Source organism: Eucalyptus grandis, chromosome 7 (genome assembly GCF_016545825.1).
Source record: "Eucalyptus grandis isolate ANBG69807.140 chromosome 7, ASM1654582v1, whole genome shotgun sequence".
In the NCBI taxonomy this organism is placed as follows: Eukaryota; Viridiplantae; Streptophyta; class Magnoliopsida; order Myrtales; family Myrtaceae; genus Eucalyptus; species Eucalyptus grandis.
This window is the reverse complement of record NC_052618.1, coordinates 60382550-60409653: the sequence shown is the minus strand read 5'-3', so window position 1 is coordinate 60409653 and position 27104 is coordinate 60382550. Positions and strand designations below refer to the sequence as shown.

Sequence of the window (27104 nt, the reverse complement as noted above, 5' to 3'; positions counted from 1 at the left end):
AATTCCAAAGTTTGAAACCCTTCCAACTGCTTGCTCTTCACCGATAGTACTTACAATGGTACTTAAAAGAGAGAAACACAAAAGGGAGTGATTTAGTGAGAGAAAACGAAACTCTTCACCGAATGATAGTACTCAAATTGTGTAATTCTCTTTTGATTACATAGTGAAATCCAGCCAGAAAGCTATCGGCGTGGGAGAGTGGACGTAGGCTTAAGCCGAACCACTATAATTCTTGTGTTCAATTCTCTCTTCCCTTAACTCCTTTAATTTTGTTGTTGCGATATTTTTATGCGTTCTGCTAAATTCCTAAATATGTTATTTGAGTTTGAATTGATATTAGAAGTCTAGTGTTAGTCAGACTTTGTTTTAGGAAAGTAATTTTTACAGCTCTTATTGGATAAATTCATTTTTACACCTATTCACCCCATCTAGATGGTATTTTCTGTAATTTTTACAGCTCTTAATTGAGTAATTTATTTTCTGTACATCAAATTCTGAAAAAAGTCGCAAAATATATTTCTTTCGCTTGAAAAATACAAAATAATTTAAAAGGTCATAACTTTTGTCCTTTTTGTTTAAAAAAGACAAGCATATGAATGAGTCCTGTAAGTATACTCACGGACAATTAATTTAGGAGATGTCATTGTGAAATTTGTTTTCGTTAAATAGTTTTCTTAAGTGTTGGTGCTATCAAAGACATTCTATGAGTGAAGAGAGGCTTCATATTTCACATGAAATCAGAAGATGGGGTTGATCACAAAAGTATAAATGAATGGATCCAACTGCATATCAAATATGCTTTCCAAATGTCCGTTCTTATTTTGAAATTTTCGTTTCCATGAACCAAACAATTTTTTCTAATAAAATATAAAATGCAAACCAAAAAGTATTTTCATTTTCACAAAATTGAAAAGGTTTTCACAAGCTAAAAGCCCGTACTCTTCAAATTTTTACTAAAAACAAGGTTGTGTGGGAGGATAATATAAGAAGCAAGCTTGCTAGGGTATTTCCTAAGTATTTCAACAATTTCAAAGTATTGTCTTCCAAGTATTATGTACATTCAGCAAATTGTCATTAAAATATATTTTTTTCTCCAAATATGCTTACCAAGTGTCCCAATGATATACAGTCCAAAATTTAATTGGGCGGATTATTTATATCAAAGCGAAAGACTAAAGAAAACCTCTTGTTCCAAAAAAAAGAAAGACTAAAGAAAACCTCAAAAAGATGGAGGAAGCTTGAGTGGACTTGCCGGGTCCAATCAATGCCTCGCCTTCCGAGCGAATCACGACTCACCCACATGCCACGGGATCGCGGGATTGTTTTTTTTTTTCTTTTATCCAGAAAACCCCGTATAGCCGGTAGCCGACGGATAAACCTCAGAGTGACGCTAGCGGAGAACCCACCACCTTGACGTCGCGCTTAAAATCCCGTGCGACCGCGGGATTCGAACTCCTCCGTCCTCGGCGGGATTGTATTTGTTGATTCTTACATCGTTGTTACCGTACAACCAAAAGCCAGCTATCATCACGCATTCTTTTATAGTTTTTATATGGGTAAGGTAGTTCGAGTTTGTACCACACGGCCGGTCTAATTATAAGGTCTCAATGCCATTAAACTTAAAAATTATCACTGTGTGAAACTTTTCGCCACATGAATATTGTAAAAGCTTTTAACAAATGTTGGCACGGTAAAATGGCCTACATTTTCACAACATCTGTCTTACAATTTAAAAAAAAAAATACAATTTTTCTATTAAAAAAAAGGCATGCTATAGCTTTAGCTTGTAATGCCTCAAAGTATTAGTACAACCGTATTGAATAAAATTGCTAATTTAGGAGGATATGATATGAATCAATATGAATCTACAAAAAGCTCAACAATATCGAAAAAGTTGCATAATACTACGAGTGTCAACAGTTCGATTTGATTCGATTTTCTTGAAAAACCAAGCCGAACCGAACCAAACCGTTAGGAAAAACTTCCGAGCTGAACCGAATGAGACCCAAACCGAATACAAACGAAACCGAAACTTTGATTTGATTCGGTCCGGTTTGGTATTTCTATTTCTAGATTTCAACTTTCAATTTTCAATTTTTGCATTTATTTTTTTTTTCTGTTTTTTTTCTATTGTATATATTTTCCATTTTTTCAAGAAATAAGCTCTTATTGATTTATTGATTTGGTTCAGTCCAGTTAACCGATAAAAACCAAACCGATAAAAAAAATTTCAATTTTTAATGAGAACCCAACCTAATGAAAATCAAATCGAAAAAATCGAAGTTTTCGGTTCGATTTGGTTTTTGACACCCCCTAGTACAATGGAACTAAGTTGAGATATCAAGCTTATGAGTAAATGTATGCTTTTGATCATGTAATAAAATTTCTGGTGCGTTTTCGGTATTTTTTTCCATCTTCATTTAACGGGGAAATAGAATTGCTTACATTTTCCATCTCCCGCGTAAGACTTCTGCAATAATTATCTCTCTTCCTTCTCTCTCCTCTGCCAGTTTTCCCCAGCTAATCTTAAAGGGATTGATGTTTAGTTTCTCTGTGCGATTTGCCTGCCGAAATGACTCATCGTATAGAACATCAGAATTAATCTTCAAGACTTTGTAAGCAATGTTGAAAACCTGTGAGATAATTTGAGTTAATGACTCAAGCTAGGGGCTAATCCAAGAAGGCTCCTTTCTGGCCAACATACTTGACTGCCATTCTGTATAAAGCCAATAGAAAAATGAAGGGCTCCCTGTAACTGGATATGAATATCAAAGACTGATTCTACCAATTACTTATATGACCAAGATATTGGCTACTCACGATACTCTCAATTAACACGGCATTGAACATGTTTCTTATCTTAACAAAACATTGAGAATATCAGCTGGATCATAAGTAGACAATGCGTACTGGCTGTGACTGCCATCCCGAGGCAAGAGAGCTTTATGCAACCGAATTGCATCCGAACTTGCAGTACCTGATAGTTGAGTGTGCACCTTGTGTCTTCAGCCGTAACATGGGTTATCAAACAATCAATTCTTTACTTCGGATGAAAGCATTTGAACTGCCATCTCATTTCATTTGCATATGTAATGGTTTGATCATCCTTTGTGCAACTCCCAATGCATTAACCCATCCATAGCTTCAACACCTTATCTTTACTGCCAGAAGCTACTTTCTCACCATCCGAACTCCAATCGACCGCAAAAACCTCTTATCACGAGAACACATACTAAAATAAGCAAGTGGTATTCCATAATAGACATACAAACTTAGACCTTGTACAATGACAATATTAAGTGAACAAACCTCATCCGCATGACCTGGAAGATCTTGTTTCAACTTCTTTGCGCGAATATCCCAGATCTAATAGTAAGCCAACCATTGGACGAACATTTAAGCATTCAAATCAGGCAAAAATTCATAAAAATCATAACCAGTAAAAAGAGTAGACTCCACATGATATTGACATTTACAAATAGTTCAATCGGAATTAAAACAAGCAAGAGCACAACACTCAAACTTCCATACATATTATACATCATTTCTAATCTTATAATGATCATGCTCTGGTTTACGACGTCCTCATCACCGTATCTCGCAAAAGAAGTAATCTTAACATGGTACAAAAGTTGACCAATATAAGAGTGATCAAGGACTTGAGCATGAACCACAACATGGTAGCAAAAACCAGGGGGGAAATCCTTGTTGCATGCATCATAAATAAACTGATTTCCTCCAGAACACATTGATATTATTTTCATGGATAATATTACAAGCTCTCCCGTTACAATACTATGTCACCACGCTTGATCTCTCCTAAGTGCCAGCATAGACTCAAGTTTATTTGGAGACTAAATATATTTCTAACTACTTTCTGGAAATCCTTCAAAAGCTATGTGTTTTGTGGACCTAACCTTCAGAGTAGAGTCTTTGCTCCCACTTAAAAGAAGTCTATTATCTCCAGATCAACTGTCCATTATGTAAATCATGATTAGAGATCATTTGTGAATGGATAAGACAAACAAAGTTTTGGCAATATCTCAAACCTAATCTGATATACAGGCCCGACATGTCCCCCGAATGCAGCAACAAACTTCCCAGTAATACCATTCCACAACTTCACAGATTTATCAAACTATGCATACTAGGTTGTATAAGCAAATAAATTAGCAGAGAGAGATAAATGCTTAATTCATTGCTTCATGATGAAGACGACTCAACATAATAACAGTTACCCACTTGCTTAATTTCTTCAGCAGATGAATACTGTTTTCCAGTGTGATTGAAAGCTCCAGTCCAAAGAACATATCCGGTGCTCAGAGCAAGGGAGTTAACCCAATGTCCATGACCCTACAACAAAAATTTTACATAGATATGGACGATCAGGAAGAAAAGAAGAGAGGGATCTAGCAGCAACTTAGATTAAGAATGCGGACTTGGCAGTAGAAACCAAGAGAAGACATTACCACACCAGCCATGAAAACTAAACTCCAACCTAAATATGCAGATCATGTCTTAGTGACATCATAAAATTGTGGTATTTCCATTCTTAACGTCAAAACCTCCTGAGAACTAAACAATGAAAAAGTTCGAGGACATGATATCAATTAGTAATGGGTAGGTCGCTAGGTGCCAAACTGCCTCCTGGCACCAAAGAGATCGAGTAAATGCAGCTACTCCAAAGGCACAAATATATCTAAAGCTCTTGTGGAGAAGAAGAAAACAGGCATGCGATGACCCTGCAATATGTATAATGAACTTTAAAAAAGACGTTGCTTTCAATTCCCTGATCAGCTCCCCCTGGGAAGTTTCCCAGACTTTGACTGTACAGTCCTGGGAGCTGCAAGAAATTTAAAACAATTACTTCATCAGGTAACAAGTAGTAAAAGCAGCGGCAGTTTGGCAAAGTCCAAGGATACTTACTTGCTTGAAAGCAGAATTTACAAGTCACCACTTGATGTTAGGCCCATTAGAAGTATGATTTAGTCAAGAAAACTTCATGTTATATTTTTGTTGTTCATGTAGCACAGCACTAGCATATGGACATTAATACATCACAAAGTGATTAACTATTTATCTCAGAGTTAACTGCCTCTCTGGTGACTAACTTGTCAGTGGAACAGCTATTAAGGATTGGGAAAGAGAGTTCATGACAAAAATTCGAAACCATTAAGTAAACGGCAGTTTCACCGACGATTGCCAAAATTAAGGAAGTTGCATACCCAGTATATATTACACCGTCTCCTCCCCACTCTACGCATGAAACAGCTAGAGTGTGACCGCTCAGACATATTAAACATCTCCTTAGTGTTACATCCCATATGCGTGCATCACCATCTTTACTAGAACTCACAAAGGGACGGCACGGTGAACTCAGATGGACCGGTTCCCAAGATATACCTGTGATCCATTTCTTGTGGCCCTGACATTAAGCAGATTCGATGTCTTAGTGGCACAGAAACTATTCTAGCTATGCATAAGCCACAAAGCAAGTTAGATACTTCAACACCTGACAAATTATTATCAAAAAATTGTAAAGGATGTCAGAAAGCTTTCCTCAACATAAATGGTACACCATTTATCTCATCCTACGGGGGCAAAGCTACACAATAAACTGTACTTACTACACTAAGATTATGGATATCATCCAAATTAACTCCAACACAGCTCCCACTTATTTTGCCACATGTATTAAATTAGAAGAAATGCATTTGTACTTTTATCCACCATTTCCTCATCAATATGGAGAGTCATAAACCGAGAAATATTAAAAGGAAATGGAGTTCCATGGAATCCTTGCAGGAAGGATTCTTAAACATTGAAGCATAATGCCAAAGGCCCAAAACTATTTGGTCTGAACAGCTTTCCAAAGAATAAATTTAGCTCAAAGTTAAATAGAGTTGGTAGAAGCAGCAAAACACAATCAACTGAACAAGATACTTTCTAGTCTTATAATGCAATAAATACGACAAGTGGATTGCCTGATGGTTGCCCAGTCAACAGATCCCACTATTGGAGTTCCCCAGCCTTGCTTCCACTTACAAGATGTTTACCATCAGCTGACCATGCAATAGAGACGACCCAATTCTTGTGCCCTGAGTAAATAAAACTTGTCATTAATCGAACAGACAAAAAGGAAACCAAAGTAATTTTCCACTGCCAACAAACCGCTTTTTTTCCACCCACAATCCACTCCGTCAGTGCAACTTTGAGCTTATGCCCCCCAAAAAAAAAAAAAAAGAACCGAAAAAAAAAAGAAACGAAACGAAACGAAAACGTAAGACCCAACTGCTCTCCAGCTAAGCAGAAAGAAAGCAACTATACAGCAAGTAGGCATGCATATGTTTAGATGCCCCCTTGATGGGAAAGGGAGCATACATTTAGAAACTTGAAGGACAAAATGAAATAAGAGATTCAAATATTCAACCTTTCCATGTAAACACTGGGGTCTGAGTATTTAGGTCCCACAATCGGGCTGTGGTATCTCCTGAACCACTAGCCAGTGGCTTCCCGTCAGGAGTAAAGGCCACAAATAGAACAGCTTCTGAGTGACCTGCAATGGCAGAGAAATGAACCTTTAAAAGGGCATTTTATCTGTAAATATCAGACTATTAGGCATAACATAAGCATGTCGCTGATAAGAGCAAATTAAATACAACATGTCAAACAAAGGTCTGCCAGCACTCCATTAGGATCAAAACTGTACTCTCCATAATCCAGCAGCTACCAGAGCTAAGAACTCTGATGGACAAGAAAGCTCGGCATCATACCAGCAATTGTTGCTGAACAGCGATTTACGGGACGAATTCGGAAAATGGCTTGTGGCTGATAGACCATGGACAACACCTTCTCCACAGAAACTGCAATAACAACCCAAATTGATTAAGAATAACAAATAGGCAGTTAGAGACCTGAGGAATCTCCTCAAAAGAATGAGGCCTCGGCTTCTTTATTGACCTTTGTTTTTCTGTAAGTAAGATTCAAGAGGGACAACGAGCTCGTGGTCCCATATGTAAAAAGTATACAGCAATTTGTCTTCCTAATTATCCCAAAAGTACGAAATCCATTAGAGGAGGAGGGAGAAAAAGAAAAACTATTCTGGCCATCAATGAAATTTAGTAAACAATTACCAAAATATGCAAATCAAACATGGAATTTTCAAAAAAAAAAAAAAAAAAACTTAAGCATTGACAAATAGAGGGCATCGGCAATAAAACAACAATCTATAAATTGGGAAGTCAGTGTTTTCAGTTAAAAACATGTTCATATCAGGAGAAAACAAAAGTAAATTAATAAAAAGGTGAACACTTCTCAACAAGAACCGCATGACCAAACTTGAGTGAGAAACACGCCCACTCCCACTTAAAATTCCAGGCGTATGCTCACCCATACATTGGCAACAGTACGTCAGTGCAAGCAAACTCGAAGATCAAATTCAAATCTTACGTTATTGAGGAGCTTATTGACCATCTGCTGAAGCTGCTGAGGGCCAACGTCCAGGAGAAGGTACATGGGAGGACCCAAGGTCGTTACTTCTGGATCCACCAGTTGGCACATCACGTTGTTAACGTCTCGTTGCTCCGCTTCCACCTCCATCTTCTTTCCCCACAGCAGCAAAAATCCAATCTTTTCTCCTCGAATCCCGATAAAAATCGAAGCTTTAATCGATACGATGATGCCGGGAGTGCGTAGATAGACGCAGAAGGAAGGCAGGGTCTTGTGACGGGGAAGGAAGCGAGGGGGGGAGGCTCTGCTTCTAGGGTTTTAGGCGGGCTTTTGATAACTACCGGATGCGGTGCGTGCTGGTTCAACGTGCTATGGTGGGGGCGATGATGTCTGATGAAAGTAACCCCAACTGGCATATAAAACTGGTAAAACCCAACCAAAAAAAAGAAAAGGAAAATAAGAAATATGAAAGAGAAAACGAGGAAGCAACTTCGTCGGAGCACCTCCTCCGCTCCTCGAATGGTTGCAAAACGTGATTGAACTTTTTGCCGATCTACAATCAAGGAGCTCAAGGGCAAACTAAAGCAAGCGACGAACCAAAGCCGAACCATCTTTAGACCATCCGGGTGTAATTCGATTTTGGCGACATAACTTTGGGATGATTGGCTGTATCCATGATCAAGTGAAACAAATAACAGTTACAATGGAATTAAGTCTTTTTGCAAGTGTCTCGATAGTGGAGTTTATCCCGGAAAACTTAATCCCTTGTAGTTTTTCTTGCTTCAATTTTCTCATTCATTCTCGAGAACAACTTATAGAGTTCGTGAAAAGAAAATAAATTGCAATGAAAATTACACAAAGGTAGTGAAAATATTATATGATTAGCAAATGTCTAATCGGTTCTTTCACCGAGCTTAGATTTTCTAAACTTAGGAAACTATAAAATGAGTTCTTAGTCCGATATAGACAAAAAGTATATAGCAATTTCTCCTCCTCATTATCCCAAAAGTATGGAAATCCATTAGCGATGAAAGAAATGAAAAACTATCTCGGTGATCAACGAAATTTAGTAAATAAGAATGAAAATTTGTTAATCAATCGACAAGAAAAAAATATATTTTCATATATATATATATATATATATATATATATTATAAAGCATTGACAACTAGAGGGGGTTGGCAATAAAAAAACTTATAAATTGAGAACTCAGTATTTCACTTTCACCCGTTTTCAGTTAAAAACATGTTTGCAAAAGGAGTAAACAAAGTAGACTTTTAAAAATGCGTCAACTTCCGACCAGGAACCATCCCGTCCCACTTGAAATTTAGATCCATGCTTATGTGCACATTGGGATAAGTGTATTTGAAGTCTAGAATCTTATCACAAAAGTATAATTGGATCTTAAAATTTATAGATTAAAAGAAAATGACTCAATTGTATTTTTAGGATAAGTTACATAAGTAAATTTCACTTTTTAAAAGTTTAGGACTCAATTAAACTTTTGTGAAAATTGTGGCATCCCAAAATTCAATGTCAAGCAATAAAGTGTGTTAAAGTCTTTAATTAGGTGATAAAATTTCCTAAGGTTTATGCTTTACCATTAGTCTTTTTTTTAGAATAGATGATGTGTGCATATGTTTGTGAGAATTTAAATTTGATAGATTATGATAATAATCTATGCTTGGCCATGCACTTTATAAATTAAATTTCAATAAACAAAATGTCACAAGACTTTGGCCATGTTGAAAATTAAAAATTTTAAAAAATATTTATAGAAGAAATTCAAAAAAAAAGGGGGGGAGGAAAGTCAATTTTTAGGTTGGGCCTTAGGCCCATTGGCCTAAGCTTTTAATGGGCCAAGCTCGACGGCCCAATAGAAGCCCATGGAAGGGGGCTGTCGCCGGCCCATTTAGGCCCAAGGAGATGTGGCCGTCGGCCACAAAAGAAGGCCCAAGAAGAGGAGGCCCAAGCTCATCATGCAAGTATTATAACAAGTGGCAAGAAGAAGGCCATGCATTGGCCATTGGTGAGGCAATCTCATGATTGCTAATGATGGGATTTAAGGGAAATAAAAGGGAAGAGAGAGAGGAGAGTGGCCGGTTAATTGCTCGCCCAAAGAGAGAGAGAGAGAGAGAGAGAGAGAGAGAGAGAGAGAGAGAGAGTTGTGCGAGAGAGAGGGAGAGAGCGGTCGAGAGAGGAGAAGCCGAGAGGAGGAACTCCCGTCCGTCCGCCATGTGCCGCCGTGCTCGCCACCTTACGCCGTCGACCGTCCGGTCTAGAGGCAAGTGGGAGTCCTCTAGCTGCTCTTGCATGTGTGTATGTTACTTGCATGTTGAATTTTGGGTGTTTAGGTGAGAAAAACCGAAGTATGGATGGTTTGTGTTTGAATGGTTTGGCTGTTTTCGCTCGAACAATGTGAGTCAGGATGTTGTGTGAGCTTGCATGCATGTTTAGAGTCCGATTTTGGCTTCTATTTCTTCATGAAAGTTGTAGATAACATCTTGAACTATAACATACTAAAATATCGTGGATAATGATGGCGATTTAAGGGGTTAAAGTCTCATCCTACCGAGACCTCAGATCTGGAAAGATTTTACTTACCTTTTGTTGGATTTGTGGTTGCATGTTGGTTTGTGTTAAGAATATCTCTTCGATTTATTCATGAAAGTTGTAGGGGACATCTTAAACTACAACATACTCAAATGTGAAGTGAAATGAACAAGTATAGCCTAGTAAATCGACTAGATCTTGAAGACGGTAATTCTGGAGATGTATTTTGGGACACCCGAGACTTCATGGACTTAGATAACGACTATAATATGGTTATTTGACTTAGATATCTTCATGAAACTTGTATATAATATCTTTTTTTATAACATATCCAAATTTCAGAGGAAACAAAAGAGAATAGGTAGGTTAAAACTCAATATTTCAGAGAAGCTTGCACTGGACGATGCGGTAACGGATCCAGAAGCTTCGTGAGACTGTATAAAATAATCTAAAAAGAATCTGGCTTGGAAGTCTCATGAAAGTTGTACTAAAATGCCTTGGCTATCACTCGGTAAAATTTCGTAACTTTTGGAGGCCGTATGGATATTTTAATCGAATTTCTTCGGAAACCGTGCATTCTGGTTTCATCCGAAAATCATATGATGTTTTGTGAAAATTGTGAGATTGTGTAAAATTCTATTTGGCCATGTATTTTGCATGTAATCATCATCCTATTGGCTTGTTTGATAATTGCTTTAATTTTTTATAATTTTGGGAATCTATAGATATTAAATTTAATAAAGTGGCAAAAGTTGAAATTTTAAAAATAATAATAATAATAAATAAATAAAATGGATTATTTTATTGGCCATAAATTCCATTAAATTTATTAATAAATAATTATGCATTGTTGCATGTATGATAAGGTCTTGGTGTGTGCATGACATTTAATTGAGATGCATGTGTGAATTCTATGCCAAGTATGACTTGTTTGATATCACGTCATATGCCATGCTAAATTAAGACTAAAATTGGTAAACATGGATAATGGTAAATGAGGAGGTGGTTGTGGTGGAGGATGATGCCCGGAATGTATAGAGATGCATTGCCGGATGGCCCTGGGAGATTCAGGATGCCCGGAATGTGGGGGGCCAGAAGCCCTGTCGGAGGTTTTTGCCCGAAGGGAATGCCTCGCGATGCCAGGATTGGGGTGCGGGATGCTCGGCCAGGAAGTGTAAATGCTGGAAGTCCTGTCGGAGGTTTTTGCCCAAAGGGAATGCCTCGCGATGCCAGGATTGGGGTGCGGGATGCTCGGCCAGGAAGTGTAAATGCTGGAAGCCCTGTCGGAGGTTTCTGCCCGAAGGGAATGCCTCGTGATGCCAGTTGGGATGCGAGATGCCCGGAATGTGGGGGGCCGGATACCCGGTGGCCTGGAATGGCTGAATGCCGGAGGTTTTCTCGCATGGGATGCGAGTGTATAATGTGAGATGAAATTGATGATCCGAGAAAGGATGATGTGGTGATCAAATTAAAAAAAAAAAATTAAAAAGTGGAAATTGAACTATGCATGATATGATATGACATTATGATGATGATATATGATATGCATGATGATAAGCATGATGATGATGATGACGATGATATATGATATGGCATGATGATATGCATGATGATATGCATGACGATGAAGATGATGATATGCATGATGATATGCATGACGATGAAGATGATGATATGCATGATGATATGCATGACGATGAAGATGATGACATGTATGATATAATGATGCCATGATGATGATGACATGTGTGATGTGGTGATGTCATAATGATGATGACATGTATGACATGATGATGATACACATGTTTGTGTTATAATTTGTGATGATGATGCATCATAGTATGCGCATGGCTTCAAGGTAAGTAACGCCTGCAATGCATGTATGACTTGTATGATGCATTGAGTGGTTGTTGGATTCATTATCTGCTGAGTGGTTGTACTCACCAATTTTGGGGACCAACATTTCAGATTAGCAGTATGCCGCTTCCTGCCATCACGCGGGGTGCATTTTATGGGTTACCGTCCGACGTCGAGGTAGAGTGTGAGGAGTTCACTGTCCTTTCGTGCTCGGACCGACATACATACGTGTGCGCTGTTTTGTCTCGTATGACATAGGCCTGGCTGAGGGCCCGATTGTCTAGGAGTTTGTCTCCGTCCACGTTCGCCGCGATAGGGTGATGAGAGGGATGCTGCCACCGCTGCCGCCTGACACACCGGACTGGGTGTGAGGCCCATGCGTGACGAGTAGGAGCTGGATCTTTTTTTTTTTGGATAGTTAGCCGACACTTATGATGGGGGTTGGGCACATGTGATGTAGAGGGTCGAGGGTTCTTTTTGAGGTTTTAGGCTAGACATGGTTGAGTCCTAGCTTTTCCTTTTTGATGTACCGTCCCAAAAGAAGTCCCATCTTGAAAATATATGTAAATAATGTCACTCCCCGAACCCCGAGGTACGCGCACATCCCATTACGGTCGATCGAAAATGCGACATCCCAGGATATGTCGCCGACCCATTCATTTCTTTACGCATGCGGAAGCGAAACAAATCCCCGACAACATTTAACTTGGGATAGAAAAGGTGTAATCAATCACAATACCAAACACTCATTTACAAACACAAAGGGTTTAAATACAACACTGGACTTTCTACAAAATAGGCCAGCTCGACAAAAGGGGGACTATCCTACAACCAACTAGCAGGACACGCTCTCCAACCCTTATGACTTCACCTCTGCAACTCCTCAAGGTCAATCAAAGCTATCTGGCCGCTCCGTCCACCGGGGACCTGAAATTTTAATCCCACAACCGGGATGAGACGATGTCTCAGCAAGTTCAACCCCCTAAACCCCTATTAGAAAGAAAATACGCCTCGGGTGGCCTAGCCACATCACACAGAAGACTTACCTCGCCTCAGCCTTCATCTGCAGGTTAGCACAATTTATATAATCCAACCACGTACAATTATGATAACCAAACAACCATGGTACAATCTCATCATCAAAACAATTCAACCACTTGGATCGTCTCAGCGATCAATCGACTCGGCCGATTACATGTCATTCTAGCAAATCAATCATTGCTCTCAACTACGGCCCTACTCGGCAAATTTAAATCAGTGGCATCACGGCCCCACTCGGCGCGACCTTTAACAGGTGGCATATCACGGCCCCATTGGGCGCGACCTCTAATAGGTGGCATATAACGGCCCCACTGGGCACGACCTCTTGTAGGTGGTTTTTCACGGCCTCATCGGGCACGACCTTTCCAAGGTGGTTTATCACGGCCTCTCTGGGCACGACCTCTCAGAGGTGGTTTATCACGGCCTCTCTGGGCACGACCTTTCACAGGTGGTTTATTACGGCCTCTCTGGGCACGACCTTTCACAGGTGGTTTATCACGGCCTCTCTGGGCACGACCTTTCACAGGTGGTTTATCACGGCCTCTCTGGGCATGACCTCTAATAGGTGGTATTTCACGGCCTCATCGGGCACGACCTCTTGTAGGTGGTTTTTCACGGCCTCATCGGGCACGACCTTTCCAAGGTGGTTTATCACGGCTCTCCGGGGCACGACCTCTAATAGGTGGTATTTCACAGCCCAATCTCCCATCAATTTCTACACTTAGGATTTCATAAAGAATCCCTATAAATCACAATCACACTCAATTCATCACAACCAATCATCAATTTCAAATTCTACTAGCACAAAGAACGATCGGCACGAAATTTCGAGCAAATAAGGTCCCAATGAAAATTTTCGGAATTTAATAAATAATTAAATTTATTCCGAAAATAATTCAATAATAATATCCACAGTTTTCAAAATCCACACTCAATTTATAATATCCAATCATCAATTTCAAAATCCGAATGTACCGTAGCGATGGGCAAGAAATTCTGAGAATTTAGGGTCCCGACCAAAATTTTCGGAATTTAATAAATAATTAAATTTATTCCGAAAATAATTAAATAATAATATTTTAATAATTTCGAATAATAATATATTATTAAATTATTTAATGATTTCGGGATATTTAAATAAATCAAAAGTAAATTCCTTTATGTCACATCAATGTTTATATTAATATAAACACCCACTTAACTTTAAATTAAACACAACTTAAGTTAATCAAGCACATTAATATAATCTACACTTAAATAAATTAAACTAACCACCTAATAACACTTAACATAAACTAAACACACCTAAAGCATCATTAACCCTCTAAGCGAGGTTTAGTGAGTTAAACTCACCGGATTAGCGAGCCGAGCGGACCAAAACGACGGGGACGACGCGAGGATCGACTTTCCTCAAAGCGGGCCGAGCATCCGGGCTCGGGAAGGCGGCCAAAACGGGCCAAACACCCGCTGCCATACCCATTTTCTGGGTTGCTGATCGGGGCCGAGAGGGAGCAGATCCGCCGCCGGTTGAGGCGCACAAGGGCCGAGATGGGCCGAGGGACTTCCGGCGAGCTGAGGCGGGGCGGTACGGCGGCAGGGACGAGCTCCGGCAGCTCCCGGAACCCACGAACCGAGACTGAGACGCAGCTGGACGTCGGCCAAGCGCGGGCGAGCGCGGGCAACGGCGGAGCGCGAGACGGTGAGCGGCGACGGGCGGAGGCGTGCGGCTGCTCCGACGGTGCTGCTTCGGCGTCCATCCCAAATCTGGGATCTCGAGCAGCAAACGAAGATGGAGAGAAGGCTTCGACGGTGAGCGAATGCGTGGCTGCGCGCGCAAACGGCGGCGACAACGACGGCACCGGCGACGAGCGGCGAAGGAGGCGGACGGCGAGGGGGCGAACGGCCATGGCTGCTCCAGCTACTTCTCTGCCATTTTTCTGATCTTCGCACAACAACAATGGAGGAGAGAACCGACGGAAGAGAAAGGGGAAAGACGGAGGGCGACGACCAAGGTGGAGCGGCGACGGTGCGCGGCGGCGACGGCTCCGATGACGGGCGAGCGGAGGGCCGAGCGGCGGTCGGGCGGACGCAGCTCCTCCTTCAAGCTTCGTACCCCCTTTCTCTCTCCAAAACCCAAGGAAGAAGATGAAGATTGAAGTGAGAGGTGCTTTTTGGGGACCAATGAGCATTTGACACTTGTCAACACCTCATTTGCTTGGCTTCCATCAGCATGACATCACCTGCATGATGTCATCTTCCACTATCTCCTCTCCCACAACATTATTCAATGGGTGCAATTTCATTTTCCGCCGGGGCATGAAACTTTGTACACCAATTCTCTCAATTCCAATCAATTCTCTCCCAATTGAATTAAATTGAAGTCCATAGAATTAATTCAATGTCACCACACTTCAATTCACATCTTCACTTGTCCATAGAATCAACTTAAGTCCCAAAAGCGGGCCTACTAATTTCTCGAGCCAAATTAGCCATTTTCTGATTATTTTGCTGAAAAGCTCGGCTTGCATGAAAAATCTTTTGAAGATTAATCAATGTTCCTAAAATGATTTGTGACACACCCAGACTTCCATTTCGAATTCGATCTCAATTCCACTAATTTCACTTTGGCACGATACTAAAGCAGCCCAACCTACCGGGTAGCCTTTAGAGATTTTTATGCATTTGACCGTGGTTGATCATCTCAAGCCACAATGTACATCTTTGAAACATTGGCGACTTTCGATTGTCGGGGTAATCTCAAGGTTTCAAATACGAACACAGTGGTACCCAATCGATAGAAAAGTCGGTCCAAAGGCCGATCGACATGAATTGTGCGATCTAGTGGAATCACCCACACCCCGATCACATGCTCTCCGTCGAGTCGACCTATCTCCGATCTTTAATCGATTTTAATTGTCTTGTAATGACCCTTGCACCAGACTAGCTCGGTCGAAAGGTCGCTTCTCGGTCAAATTCTCGAGTCCGATGCATTAGAAATTCTTACGTTTCACCCGATAGACTAGTTTTCACATGAGTGGCCGACTCAAGGAAAAGAACTATATGCCTACCAACGAAATGCCCGTCTCAATTTATTGAAAATAGGATTGAAAAATCGGGATGTCACAAATAAAGTGTCATGGCTTGTCTATAAAAATTATGGTGATTAGTGGTGTGTATTGGTATCATGGTTGGTAGGGGGAGAGATGGTGATGCTTTATTTTGCTTCCGCTAGTGAGTCGCGCTAGGACCGCTTTTAAAAAAAAAAATGCCTGTGAATAAGAACGCTTCTTCTAAGTGTAGAACAAAAGGATAATAAGATGTAACATCGGTGCTTGTGGCAACCTTCGAAGGGTTCGGGGTGCTACAACGCCCCTTTTTGGTATCAGAGCGAATGGTTATAGGTGGAGTGATAAAAAGCCTCATTTGGAAATTGAGGAACATGATGATCATGCACACCATAGGATGTAAACCGGAATAATTGAATAACGGGTGATGAGAACTCACTCGTAGATCCCTAGTAGTTTACTTTGAATTGCCTTTAGGTACCAGTAACATGTATATGTTACTTATGTAGTAGTAGTAGTTGCTTTGAATAGAGGCAGTGAGTCTCAGATTATTCCTGAGGCAATGCTTGGAAATTGCAGGAAAGTCATGGTGCGAGCTGGAAGTGCCCATCCATCGAGAGCTGAAGCCTCTACTGCAAGGGCTGAACCCCGAATGGAAGACATCCTGCAGGCATTAGCCAATATTGGAAATCTGATGGAAAGACAGGCGCAACAACAGCCCGGAGCAGAACGCCATACTCAAGGACTAGTGGAGCAGTTTTTGAAGCTGAAGCCACTTAAATTCAATGGAATGGGAAGTCCTGAGGAGGCGGGGCAATGGATTGATGGGATGGAACAAATTTTCCGGCAGTTGGACTGCACTGATGTTGAGAAAATAGTTTTAGCAGAATACCAGTTGGAGGGAAATGCGAAGTTTTGGTGGAGAGCTTCGAAGGACATAATTTTCCACCAGGTACTGATGTTAATTGGGAGGATTTTGTTAGAGCTTTCAATAGGAAGCATTTCTCTGATTGTGCTAAGGATAGGAAGATTACTGAATTTGTTCAGCTAGAACTAAAGGAGTTGACTGTAGATCAGTATGAGGCTAGATTTTCTGAATTGTCTAGATATGTTCCTAGATTGATTGAGGATCAGGAAGAGAAGGCTAAGAGATTCTTGAAAGGGATGAGGACTGACATTAGGAAACAACTGGTGCCTTTGAACATAAGAGATTATAATGAGATTTATGAAAGGGCGCAGTTAATGGAGCAAAGAGGCGTTGAGAGAACGGTCGGAGTTTAAGAAACCGTTGAATTTTAATGATGTGAGAATGGGTAAGAGACCTTATTCTGGTCAAGGTCAGATCTGGAATGTGAAGAAGAAGAGTAATTTTGGAAATTTTGGAGGAGCAAGAAGTGGTCTGAATATAGGGAAAGCACCCTATCAGCCTGGTGTGTTGTCAAAAGTGTAATGAACGCCATGGCTCAGGACCTTGCAATGGACGACCGAAGTGTTTTGGTTGTGGACAAGTGGGTCATCTTAGGAGAAATTGCCCACAAGAGAGGTCGCAAGTGAGTGTTGGCTCGGTGCGACAGGGATATCAGAGTGCTGTTAGGTCAAACCCACAAGGAAATTCTCAAAGACCACCTGCACAAGGAAGGGTGTATGCGATCACCCAGGAGGAAGCGGAAGCTTCCAAAAATGTTATCTCAGGTACGATCCTTATTAATGGTGAAAAGGCATATGCATTGTTTGATACGGGGGCAACGCATTCGTTTGTGTCTGAAAGATATAGATGTTTGAATATGATAGAAGTTATGCCTCTTGAGACGCCTTTTTGTGTTTCCACGCCTTTAAAGGATATGGTATTGTCTACCTTGGTGTGTGGGAATTGTAAGATATCAATGGGAGGAAAGGATATGGAAATAGACTCGGTTGTAATGGCTATGTATGACTTTGACGTTATTATAGGAATGGACTGGCTTCGTAAGTATCGGGCTAGAATGGATTGTTATAGAAGAGTGGTTCAATTCGTTTTACCTGATCAGTCTAGTTGTGAAATTTTAGGAGGTCAGACCCATCTTCCTATAGCACTTATTTTGGCAGTAGAAGCCTGTAAGTTACTTGACAAAGGATGTCAAGGGTACCTAGCCATAGTTAGAGATTATGCAAGGGAGGAGCCTAAACTTGAGGGAGTTCGTGTAGTTAACGAATTTCAAGATGTATTTCCTGAGGAATTGCCTGGATTGCCACTAGAGCGGGAGATTGAATTTGAAATTGAATTAATGCCTGGAACAGGACCAATATCAAAAGCCCCATATAGGATGGCCTTTGTCGAATTGAAGGAGTTGAAAGTGCAACTGCAAGAGTTGCTTGACAAATGATTTATTAGACCAAGTGCTTCACCTTGGGGTGCACCGGTTTTGTTTGTGAAAAAGAAAGATGGATCGATGCGCTTGTGTATTGACTATAGGCAGTTGAATCAGGTGACCATTAAGAATAAGTATCCTCTGCCTAGAATTGATGACTTGTTTGACCAACTCTAGGGAAGTTCGGTCTTCTCTAAGATTGACTTAAGGTTGAGATACCATCAATTGAGAATTAAGAAGGAGGACATTCTTAAGACTGCGTTCAGGACTTGTTATGGACATTACGAGTTCCTTGTTATGCCATTTGGATTGACTAACGCGCCGGCTGCATTTATGGATTTGATGAATAGAATATTTCAGCCTTATTTAGACCAGTCTGTGATTGTTTTTATTGATGATATTATGGTATATTCAAAAGAGCCTAAAGAGCATGAGCAACATTTGAGAATAGTTTTGCAGACTCTGAGAGAGCGTAAGTTGTATGCTAAGTTTAGTAAGTGTGAGTTTTGGTTGGACCAGATAATATTTCTAGGACATGTGGTGTCGGGAGAAGGAATTGCAGTAGACCTAGCAAAAGTTGAAATGGTAGTAAATTGGTCAAGACCGACGACACCTACTGAAATACGAAGTTTCTTAGGACTGGCTGGTTATTATAGGAGGTTCATTGAAGGATTTTCAAGACTGGTAGGACCTTTAACTAAATTGACCCGAAAGAATGTGAAATTTGAATGGAATGGGGAATGTGAAAGGAGTTTCCAGGATCTCAAAAGGAAATTGACTTCAGCTCCAATTCTAACTATACCTACTGGACCTGATGGTTTCACAGTGTATAGTGATGCATCTCACAAAGGACTAGGATGTGTTTTGATGCAGCATGGCAAAGTTGTAGCCTATGCATCTAGACAATTAAAACCCCATGAGCTGAATTACCCGACACATGATTTAGAACTAGCAGCTATAGTGTTTGCCTTGAAGATATGGAGACACTATTTGTATGGAGAAAAGTTTGAGATTTATACGGATTATAAAAGTTTGAAGTATCTGTTCTCACAAAAGGAGTTGAACATGAGACAAAGGAGATGGATGGAATTGTTGAAGGATTATGATTGTGAGATAAGATATCATCTAGGGAAAGTGAATAGAGTAGCGGATGCTCTTAGTCGTAAGTCGGCTATGGAAATGGCTAGTTTAAGGATGGCAGAATGAGAATTGTTAAAGTCTGTAGCAGACTCAGAATTTAAATTGGAAATGGATTGTCTTACCGGCATGCTTAGTACATTGAGAATAGAACTCGAGATTATCCAGAAAATCAAAATCCTGCAAGAATCTGACCCAGAGATTTTGAAAGTGAAAGATGTAGTATCTTTAGGAAAAAGATTGGAATTTCAAGTCTCTGATGATGGAATAGTAAGATGTCAAGGACGACTTTGTGTTCCCAACAATGAAGAATTGAGGAAGGAAATTCTGTCGGAGGCACATAAGAGTAATTATAGTATCCACCCAGGTAGTACAAAGATGTACATGAATTTGTGTCAGCAACTTTGGTGGAATGGTATGAAGGCAGACACGGCTAAGCACATATCTCAATGTTTGACGTGTCAGCAAGTGAAAGCGGAACATCGTAAACCCGCAGGACTCTTGAGACCATTAGACATTCTAGAATGGAAATGGGAACATATAACGATGGACTTTGTGCAAGGATTGCCAAGGACATCAAGTAGTCATGACTCAATTTGGGTTATAGTGGATCGTTTGACTAAATCGGCTCATTTCTTAGCGATTCGCATGGACTACCCAATGGATAAGTATGCAGACATGTATGTAAGTCAAGTGGTACGCTTACATGGTGTTCTAGTGACCATTACTTCAGATCGAGATTCGAGGTTTACTTCGAACTTTTGGCGAAGTCTTCAAGTTGCATTAGGGACTAAGCTTCAGTTTAGTACTAATTTTCATCCCCAGACAGATGGACAAACAGAAAGAGTAATCCAGATAGTGGAGGATATGTTAAGGGCTTGTGTAATTGATTTCAAAGGAAATTGGGATGAAAGATTGCATTTGGTAGAGTTTGCCTATAATAATAGCTTTCAGAAAAGTATAGGCATGGCTCCCTATGAAGCATTATATGGAAGGAGATGTAGGACTCCTGTCTGTTGGAGTGAAGTAGGTGAAAGAAAGTTGACAGGACCTGAACTGGTACAAGTTACCACTTAAGCTGTTGAAATTATCAGAGAAAGACTTAGAACAGCTCAGAGTAGACAGAAAGGCTACGCAGATAGACGTAGAAGGCCTTTGGAATTTAGTGTAGAAGACCATGTATTCCTTAAGGTATCTCCAATGAAAGGAATATCTCGATTTGGGATGAAGGGTGAGTTAAGCCATAGATTTGATGGACCTTTTGAAATACTCGAGAGGATAAGGGATGTAGCTTATCATTTAGCGTTACCTCCTAAGTTAGAAAATCTGCACGATGTGTTTCATGTATCAATGTTGGGGAAGTACCAGCCGGATCCTGGTCACATACTCGATCATGAAGCCATCAAAGTGGATGAGAGAGTAAGGTACATTGAAAAGCCTGTGCAGATATTGGATCGAAAGGAGCAAATTCTTAGGACCAAGAAGATCCCAATGGTTAAGGTATTATGGCGACATCATGATATGGAGGAAGCCACATGGGAAAGTGAGGATCAGATGAAGGAAAAGTATCCCTATTTGTTTCAAGAAGGCACGAGTGGTGTTTAAATTTTGAGGACGAAATTCTCTAAGGAGGGGAGAATTATGGCATCCCAAAATTCAATGTCAAGCCATAAGGTGTGTTAAAGTCTTTAATTAGGTGATAAATTTTCCTAAGGTTTATGCTTTAGCCATTAGTCTTTTTTTTTAGAATAGATGATGTGTGCATATGTTTGTGAGAATTTAAATTTGATAGATTATGATAATAATCTATGCTTGGCCATGCACTTTATAAATTAAATTTCAATAAACAAAATGTCACAAGACTTTGGCCATGTTGAAAATTAAAAAATTTAAAAAATATTTATAGAAGAAATTCAAAAAAAGGGGGGAAGTCAATTTTTAGGTTGGGCCTTAGGTCCATTGGCCTAAGCTTTTAATGGGCCAAGCTAGTCGGCCCAATAGAAGCCCATGGAAGGGGGCTGTCGCCGGCCCATTTAGGCCCAAGGAGATGTGGCCGTCGGCCACAAAACAAGGCCCAAGAAGAGGAGGCCCAAGCCCATCAAGCAAGTATTATAACAAGTGGCAAGAAGAAGGCCATGCATTGGCCATTGGTGAGGCAATCTCATGATTGCTAATGATGGGATTTAAGGGAAATAAAAGGGAAGAGAGAAAGGAGAGTGGCCGGTTAATTACTCGCCCAAAGAGAGAGAGAGAGAGAGAGAGAGAGAGAGAGAGAGAGAGAGTTGTGTGAGAGAGAGGGAGAGAGCGGTCGAGAGAGGAGAAGCCGAGAGGAGGAACTGCCGTCCGTCCGCCATGTGCCGCCGTGCTCGCCACCTTACGCCGTCGACCGTCTGGTCTAGAGGCAAGTGGGAGTCCTCTAGCTGCTCTTGCATGTGTGTATGTTACTTGCATGTTGAATTTTTGGGTGTTTAGGTGAGAAAAACCGAAGTATGGATGGTTTGTGTTTGAATGGTTTGGCTGTTTTCGCTCGAACAATGTGAGTCAGGATGTTGTGTGAGCTTGCATGCATGTTTAGAGTCCGATTTTGGCTTCTATTGCTTCATGAAAGTTGTAGATAACATCTTGAACTATAACATACTGAAATATCGTGGATAATTATGGAGATTTGAGGGGTTAAAGTCTCATCCTACCGAGACCTCAGATCTGGAAAGATTTTACTTACCTTTTGTTGGATTTGTGGTTGCATGTTGGTTTGTGTTAAGAATATCTCTTCGATTTATTCATGAACGTTGTAGGGGACATCTTAAACTACAACATACTCAAATTTGAAGTGAAATGAACAAGTATAGCCTAGTAAATCGACTAGATCTTGAAGACGGTAATTCTGGAGATGTATTTTGGGACACCCGAGACTTCATGGACTTAGATGACGACTATACTATGGTTATTTGACTTAGATCTCTTCATAAAACTTGTATATAATATCTTGGTGTATAACATATCCAAATTTCAGAGGAAACGAAAGAGAATAGGTAGGTTAAAACTCAATATTTCGGAGAAGCTTGCACTGGACGATGCGGTAACGGATCCAGAAGCTTCGTGAGACTGTATAAAATAATCTAAAAAGAATCCGGCTTGGAAGTCTCATGAAAGTTGTACTAAAATGTCTTGGCTATCACTCGGTAAAATTTCGTAATTTTTGGAGGCCGTATGGATATTTTAATCGAATTTCTTCGAAACCGTGCATTCTGGTTTCATCCGAAAATCATATGATGTTTTGTGAAAATTGTGAGATTGTGTAAAATTCTATTTGGCCATGTATTTTGCATGTAATCATCATCCTATTGGCTTGTTTGATAATTGCTTTAATTTTTTATAATTTTGGGAATCTATAGATATTAAATTTAATAAAGTGGCAAAAGTTGAAATTTTAAAAAATAATAATAATAATAATAAATAAAATGAATTATTTTATTGGCCATAAATTCCATTAAATTTATTAATAAATAATTATGCATTGTTGCATGTATGATAAGGTCTTGGTGTGTGCATGACATTTAATTGAGATGCATGTGTGAATTCTATGCCAAGTATGACTTGTTTGATGTCACGTCATATGCCATGCTAAATTAAGACTGAAATTGGTAAACATGGATAATGGTAAATGAGGAGGTGGTTGTGGTGGAGGATGATGCCCGGAATGTATAGAGATGCATTGCCGGATGGCCCTGGGAGATTCAGGATGCCCGGAATGTGGGGGGCCAGAAGCCCTATCGGAGGTTTTTGCCCGAAGGGAATGCCTTGCAAAGCCAGGATTGGGGTGCGGGATGCTCGGCCAGGGAATGTAAATGCCGGAAGCCCTGTCGGAGGTTTCTGCCCGAAGGGAATGCCTCGTGATGCTAGTTGGGATGCGAGATGCCCGGAATGTGGGGGGCCGGATGCCCGGTGGCCTGAAATGGCTGAATGCCGGAGGTTTTCTCGCATGGGATGTGAGTGTATAATGTGAGATGAAATTGATGATCCGAGAAAGGATGATGTGGTGATCAAATTAAAAAAAAAAATTAAAAGTGGAAATTGAACTATGCATGATATGATATGACATGATGCGATATATGATATGCATGATGATAAGCATGATGATAAGCATGATGATGATGATGATGATGATATATGATATGGCATGATGATATGCATGATGATATGCATGACGATGAAGATGATGACATGTATGATATAATGATGCCATGATGATGATGACATGTGTGATGTGGTGATGTCATAATGATGATGACATGTATGACATGATGATGATACACATGTATGTGTTATAATTTGTGATGATTATGCATGATAGTATGCGCATGGCTTCAAGCTAAGTAACGCCTGTAATGCATGTATGACTTGTATGATGCATTGAGTGGTTGTTGGATTCCTTATCTGCTGAGTGGTTGTACTCACCCATTTTGGGGACCAACATTTCAGATTAGCAGTATGCCGCTTCCTGCCGTCGCACGGGGTGCATTTTATGGGTTACCGTCCGACGTCGAGGTAGAGTGTGAGGAGTTCAGCTGTCCTTCTATGCCTGGACTGACATACATACATGTGCGTTGTTTTGTCTCGTACAACATAGGCTTGGCTGGGGGCCCGATTGTCCAGGAGTTTGTCTCCGTCCATGTTCGCTGCGATGGGGTGATGAGAGGGATGCTGCCACCGCCACCGCCTGACGCACCGGACTGGGTGTGATGCCTGTGCGTGACGAGTAGGAGCTTGATCTTCTTCTTTTTTGGGATAGTTAGCCGACACTTATAATGGGGGTTGTGCACATGTGATGTAGAGGGTCAAGGGTTTTTTTTTAGGTTTTAGGCTAGACATGGTTGAGTCCTAGCTTTTCCTTTGTGATGTACCGACCCAAAAGAAGTTCCATCTTAAAAATATATGTAAATAAAGTGTCATGGCTTGTCTATAAAAATTATGGTGATTAGTGGTGTGTATTGGTATCATGGTTGGTAGAGGGAGAGATGGTGATGCTTTATTTTGCTTCTGCCAATGAGTCGCACTGAGACCGCTTTAAAAAAAAAAAAAATGCCTGTGTATAACAACGCTTCTTCTAAGTGTAGAACAAAAGAGTAATAAGATGTAACATCGGTGCTTGTGGCGACCTTCGAAGGGTTCAGGGTGCTACAATAAAAGCCGTGCAACTATTAATCTTAGGATTTTCGAGATCCACCCTACAATATGGGGTCAAAAAGCCAAAATAAATTATTTTAGCCCTTATAAAAAGAAAACTGATTCTTGAATCCCTTTCAAAAAATTCCAATTGTTTCGAACTTTCTATTTTTGGAATGGAATATTTATGGAATCCCCATGAATAGGATCAAACCTTATTCCATGGTATTTACATGAGATTCCTCTTTCTTATTCTTAAGCAAGCCCCCGAGAGGGCTTAGTTGATCCATGATTTATGTTTCATCTTTCGTTTCTTTTTTGTTTGTTTCGAGAAATATATCGATCAATTCCGATTCTTTCTTTTTCTATTATGTGCATTTCCATTAACTTAAACAGTACATCAACACGAGCAAACTACTTGAAGATCAGATTCAAATCTTACGTTATTGAGGAGCTTATTGACCATCTGGTGAAGCAGCTGAGGGCCAACGTCCCGAGGAAGGTACATGGGAGGACCCAAGGTTGTTCCTTGTGGTTCCCACCAGTTGGCACGTCACGTTGTTGGCTTCTCGCTGCTCTGCTTCCACCTCCATCGCCTTTCCCCATGACAACCAAAAAACCAATCTTCTGTCCTCGAGTCTCTGATAAAAATCGAAGCTTTAATCGATATGATGATCCCACGGGGAAGGAAGTTTATCGTTAAAACGAGGCTTGACCATGTTATGGTGGGGACGATGTCCGATGATGTAACCCGACTGCCCAATTATAAAACACGGAAAACCCAAAAAGAAAAGGCAAGAAATAAGAGTAGACAACGACAAAGCGCCAGTCGAACTACCTTCTCAGAGGACGACCCCGATGGTATTCTCCGTACTCTCTTCTTCGTCCGAACACTTCTTCTCCTCTCCAAAAACAAACGCTCGAGAAACCCAATTCGTGTTCCGTTTTTTAACTATGTCCCAGCCCAACATTAAGATTTCAGCGCTAATACTGCTTCTCAGTGTGATAACAATGACTTGGTCAGCATCATCGCCGGACGTCATTGAGTCTCTGCTCACCCGACTGGAGTCCAAGAGGGCATCTCCGTTGGTTCAAGAAAGGGCGGCCGCAGGCGTTCTTAAGAGATTGCTTCCTTTCCATTCACACAGCTTCCAATTCAAGATCGGACCCGAGGTCTCATTGTCTCAAATCCTCAGGAACGAAGTAGAAGCTGAGCCTGTGGCTCTCTCAAGTCACTGTGGAGCCACAGCTAATGAACTCAGGAAATGTGAAAAAGTCCAGTCTTTTGTGTGACCCTTATCGAATGACTGCACTTTTCTCATTTCCAATTTAGCGATGGTTAAACCTTTAAGAGAAATAGTCAGTTAGCAGGACCCAGTTTACAGTGTCTTGACAGTAGGATGTGGTTTTAGGTGTTGATGAAAGGATTGTTCCCTTCAGTGATGGCATCAAAATTCTCATGTATCCCTTAGAGTACAACTCGCTCAAGTGTATTGATGGTCTCCGTAAAAATTTACTCACTTAAGATATTGGCATTGAACTGTCTTTAGCTTTTTCAGTTTAAGGTTATATCTCTAGCTTCCGTAGCCAAAAAAAAAGCAGTTCGAGTAATTGCTTTGATAAGCTATCTATTAGCAATAACAATTCGTTGAACAGTGAACATGCATGCTTTGTGCTCACCTGAAGGACAAATATGATCAGGTTAAGAAACTGTTCCTTTGCAAACTTTTTTACTCAACGTCTTTCTGATACGTCGTGGTCATATGAGGGTAACTGTCAGTGGTTTGTGCTCACTTTTTTTCAGCTTTGCCTATCGGGATGTTTGTGGTGGAAAGAACTGCTTTTTAATCGAAAATTACGGGGAGAATGATGGGCCTGAGATAATGTATGTAGTTATTCTTCTTGTCAAGTGGAGCAGCGTGCTTTCATTTTTGATTGGGTGAAGGTGGATTCCCCAGTTTTAGTTTGTGAGTCGTGCATTATTGAAGCTCTTTCCTATTGTCTATTTCCCTGCAGGATTAGAGGTACCACAACAGTTGAATTAACATCTGGCTTGCATTGGTACTTGAAGTATTGGTGTGATGCTCATGTTTCCAGGAACAAGACTGGTGGCATACAGGTGGCTTCTGATCCTAAGGCAAGATCCCTGCCTAGGCTGAAGGGCAAGGGTGTGATGATTCAGCGACCCGTCCCATGGAACTATTACCAAAATGTCGTTACATTTCTTCACCTGAGACATCGAGGCTCTGACGATATTTCTAATAGCAAGTCTAGTGGCTAGTTTGTCATGCTTGAGATGAGTGAAGCTAAAGCAGCTAGGGTCCCTCTTGCATTTGGACATACTGTCTTTTTGACAGTTTTGTGCTTCAACGTAGATTCTTATTCTAGTTGAATTGGAGTAGATGGAAAAAAGAGAGACTGGATGGCTTTGCAAGGAGTTAACCTACCATTGGCCTTTACTGGACAAGAAGCCATTTGGCAAAGAGTG

General features: G+C 40.7%; 1 protein-coding gene and 1 pseudogene across 1 annotated transcript; one reads left to right on the top strand and one right to left on the bottom strand.

Moving 5' to 3' along the window:
- Positions 1–2730: 2730 nt before the first annotated feature.
- LOC104455986 lies at positions 2731–7599 on the bottom strand (annotated as a pseudogene).
- Positions 7600–14857: 7258 nt separating this feature from the next.
- Positions 14858–26897, top strand: LOC120296261 (alpha-N-acetylglucosaminidase-like). The gene is made up of 5 exons (XM_039318006.1): positions 14858–15009; positions 25013–25118; positions 25580–25797; positions 26421–26501; positions 26633–26897. Exons 1-5 carry the CDS (start codon positions 14858–14860, stop codon positions 26895–26897), a joined length of 822 nt encoding a protein of 273 aa, XP_039173940.1.
- Positions 26898–27104: the final 207 nt, after the last annotated feature.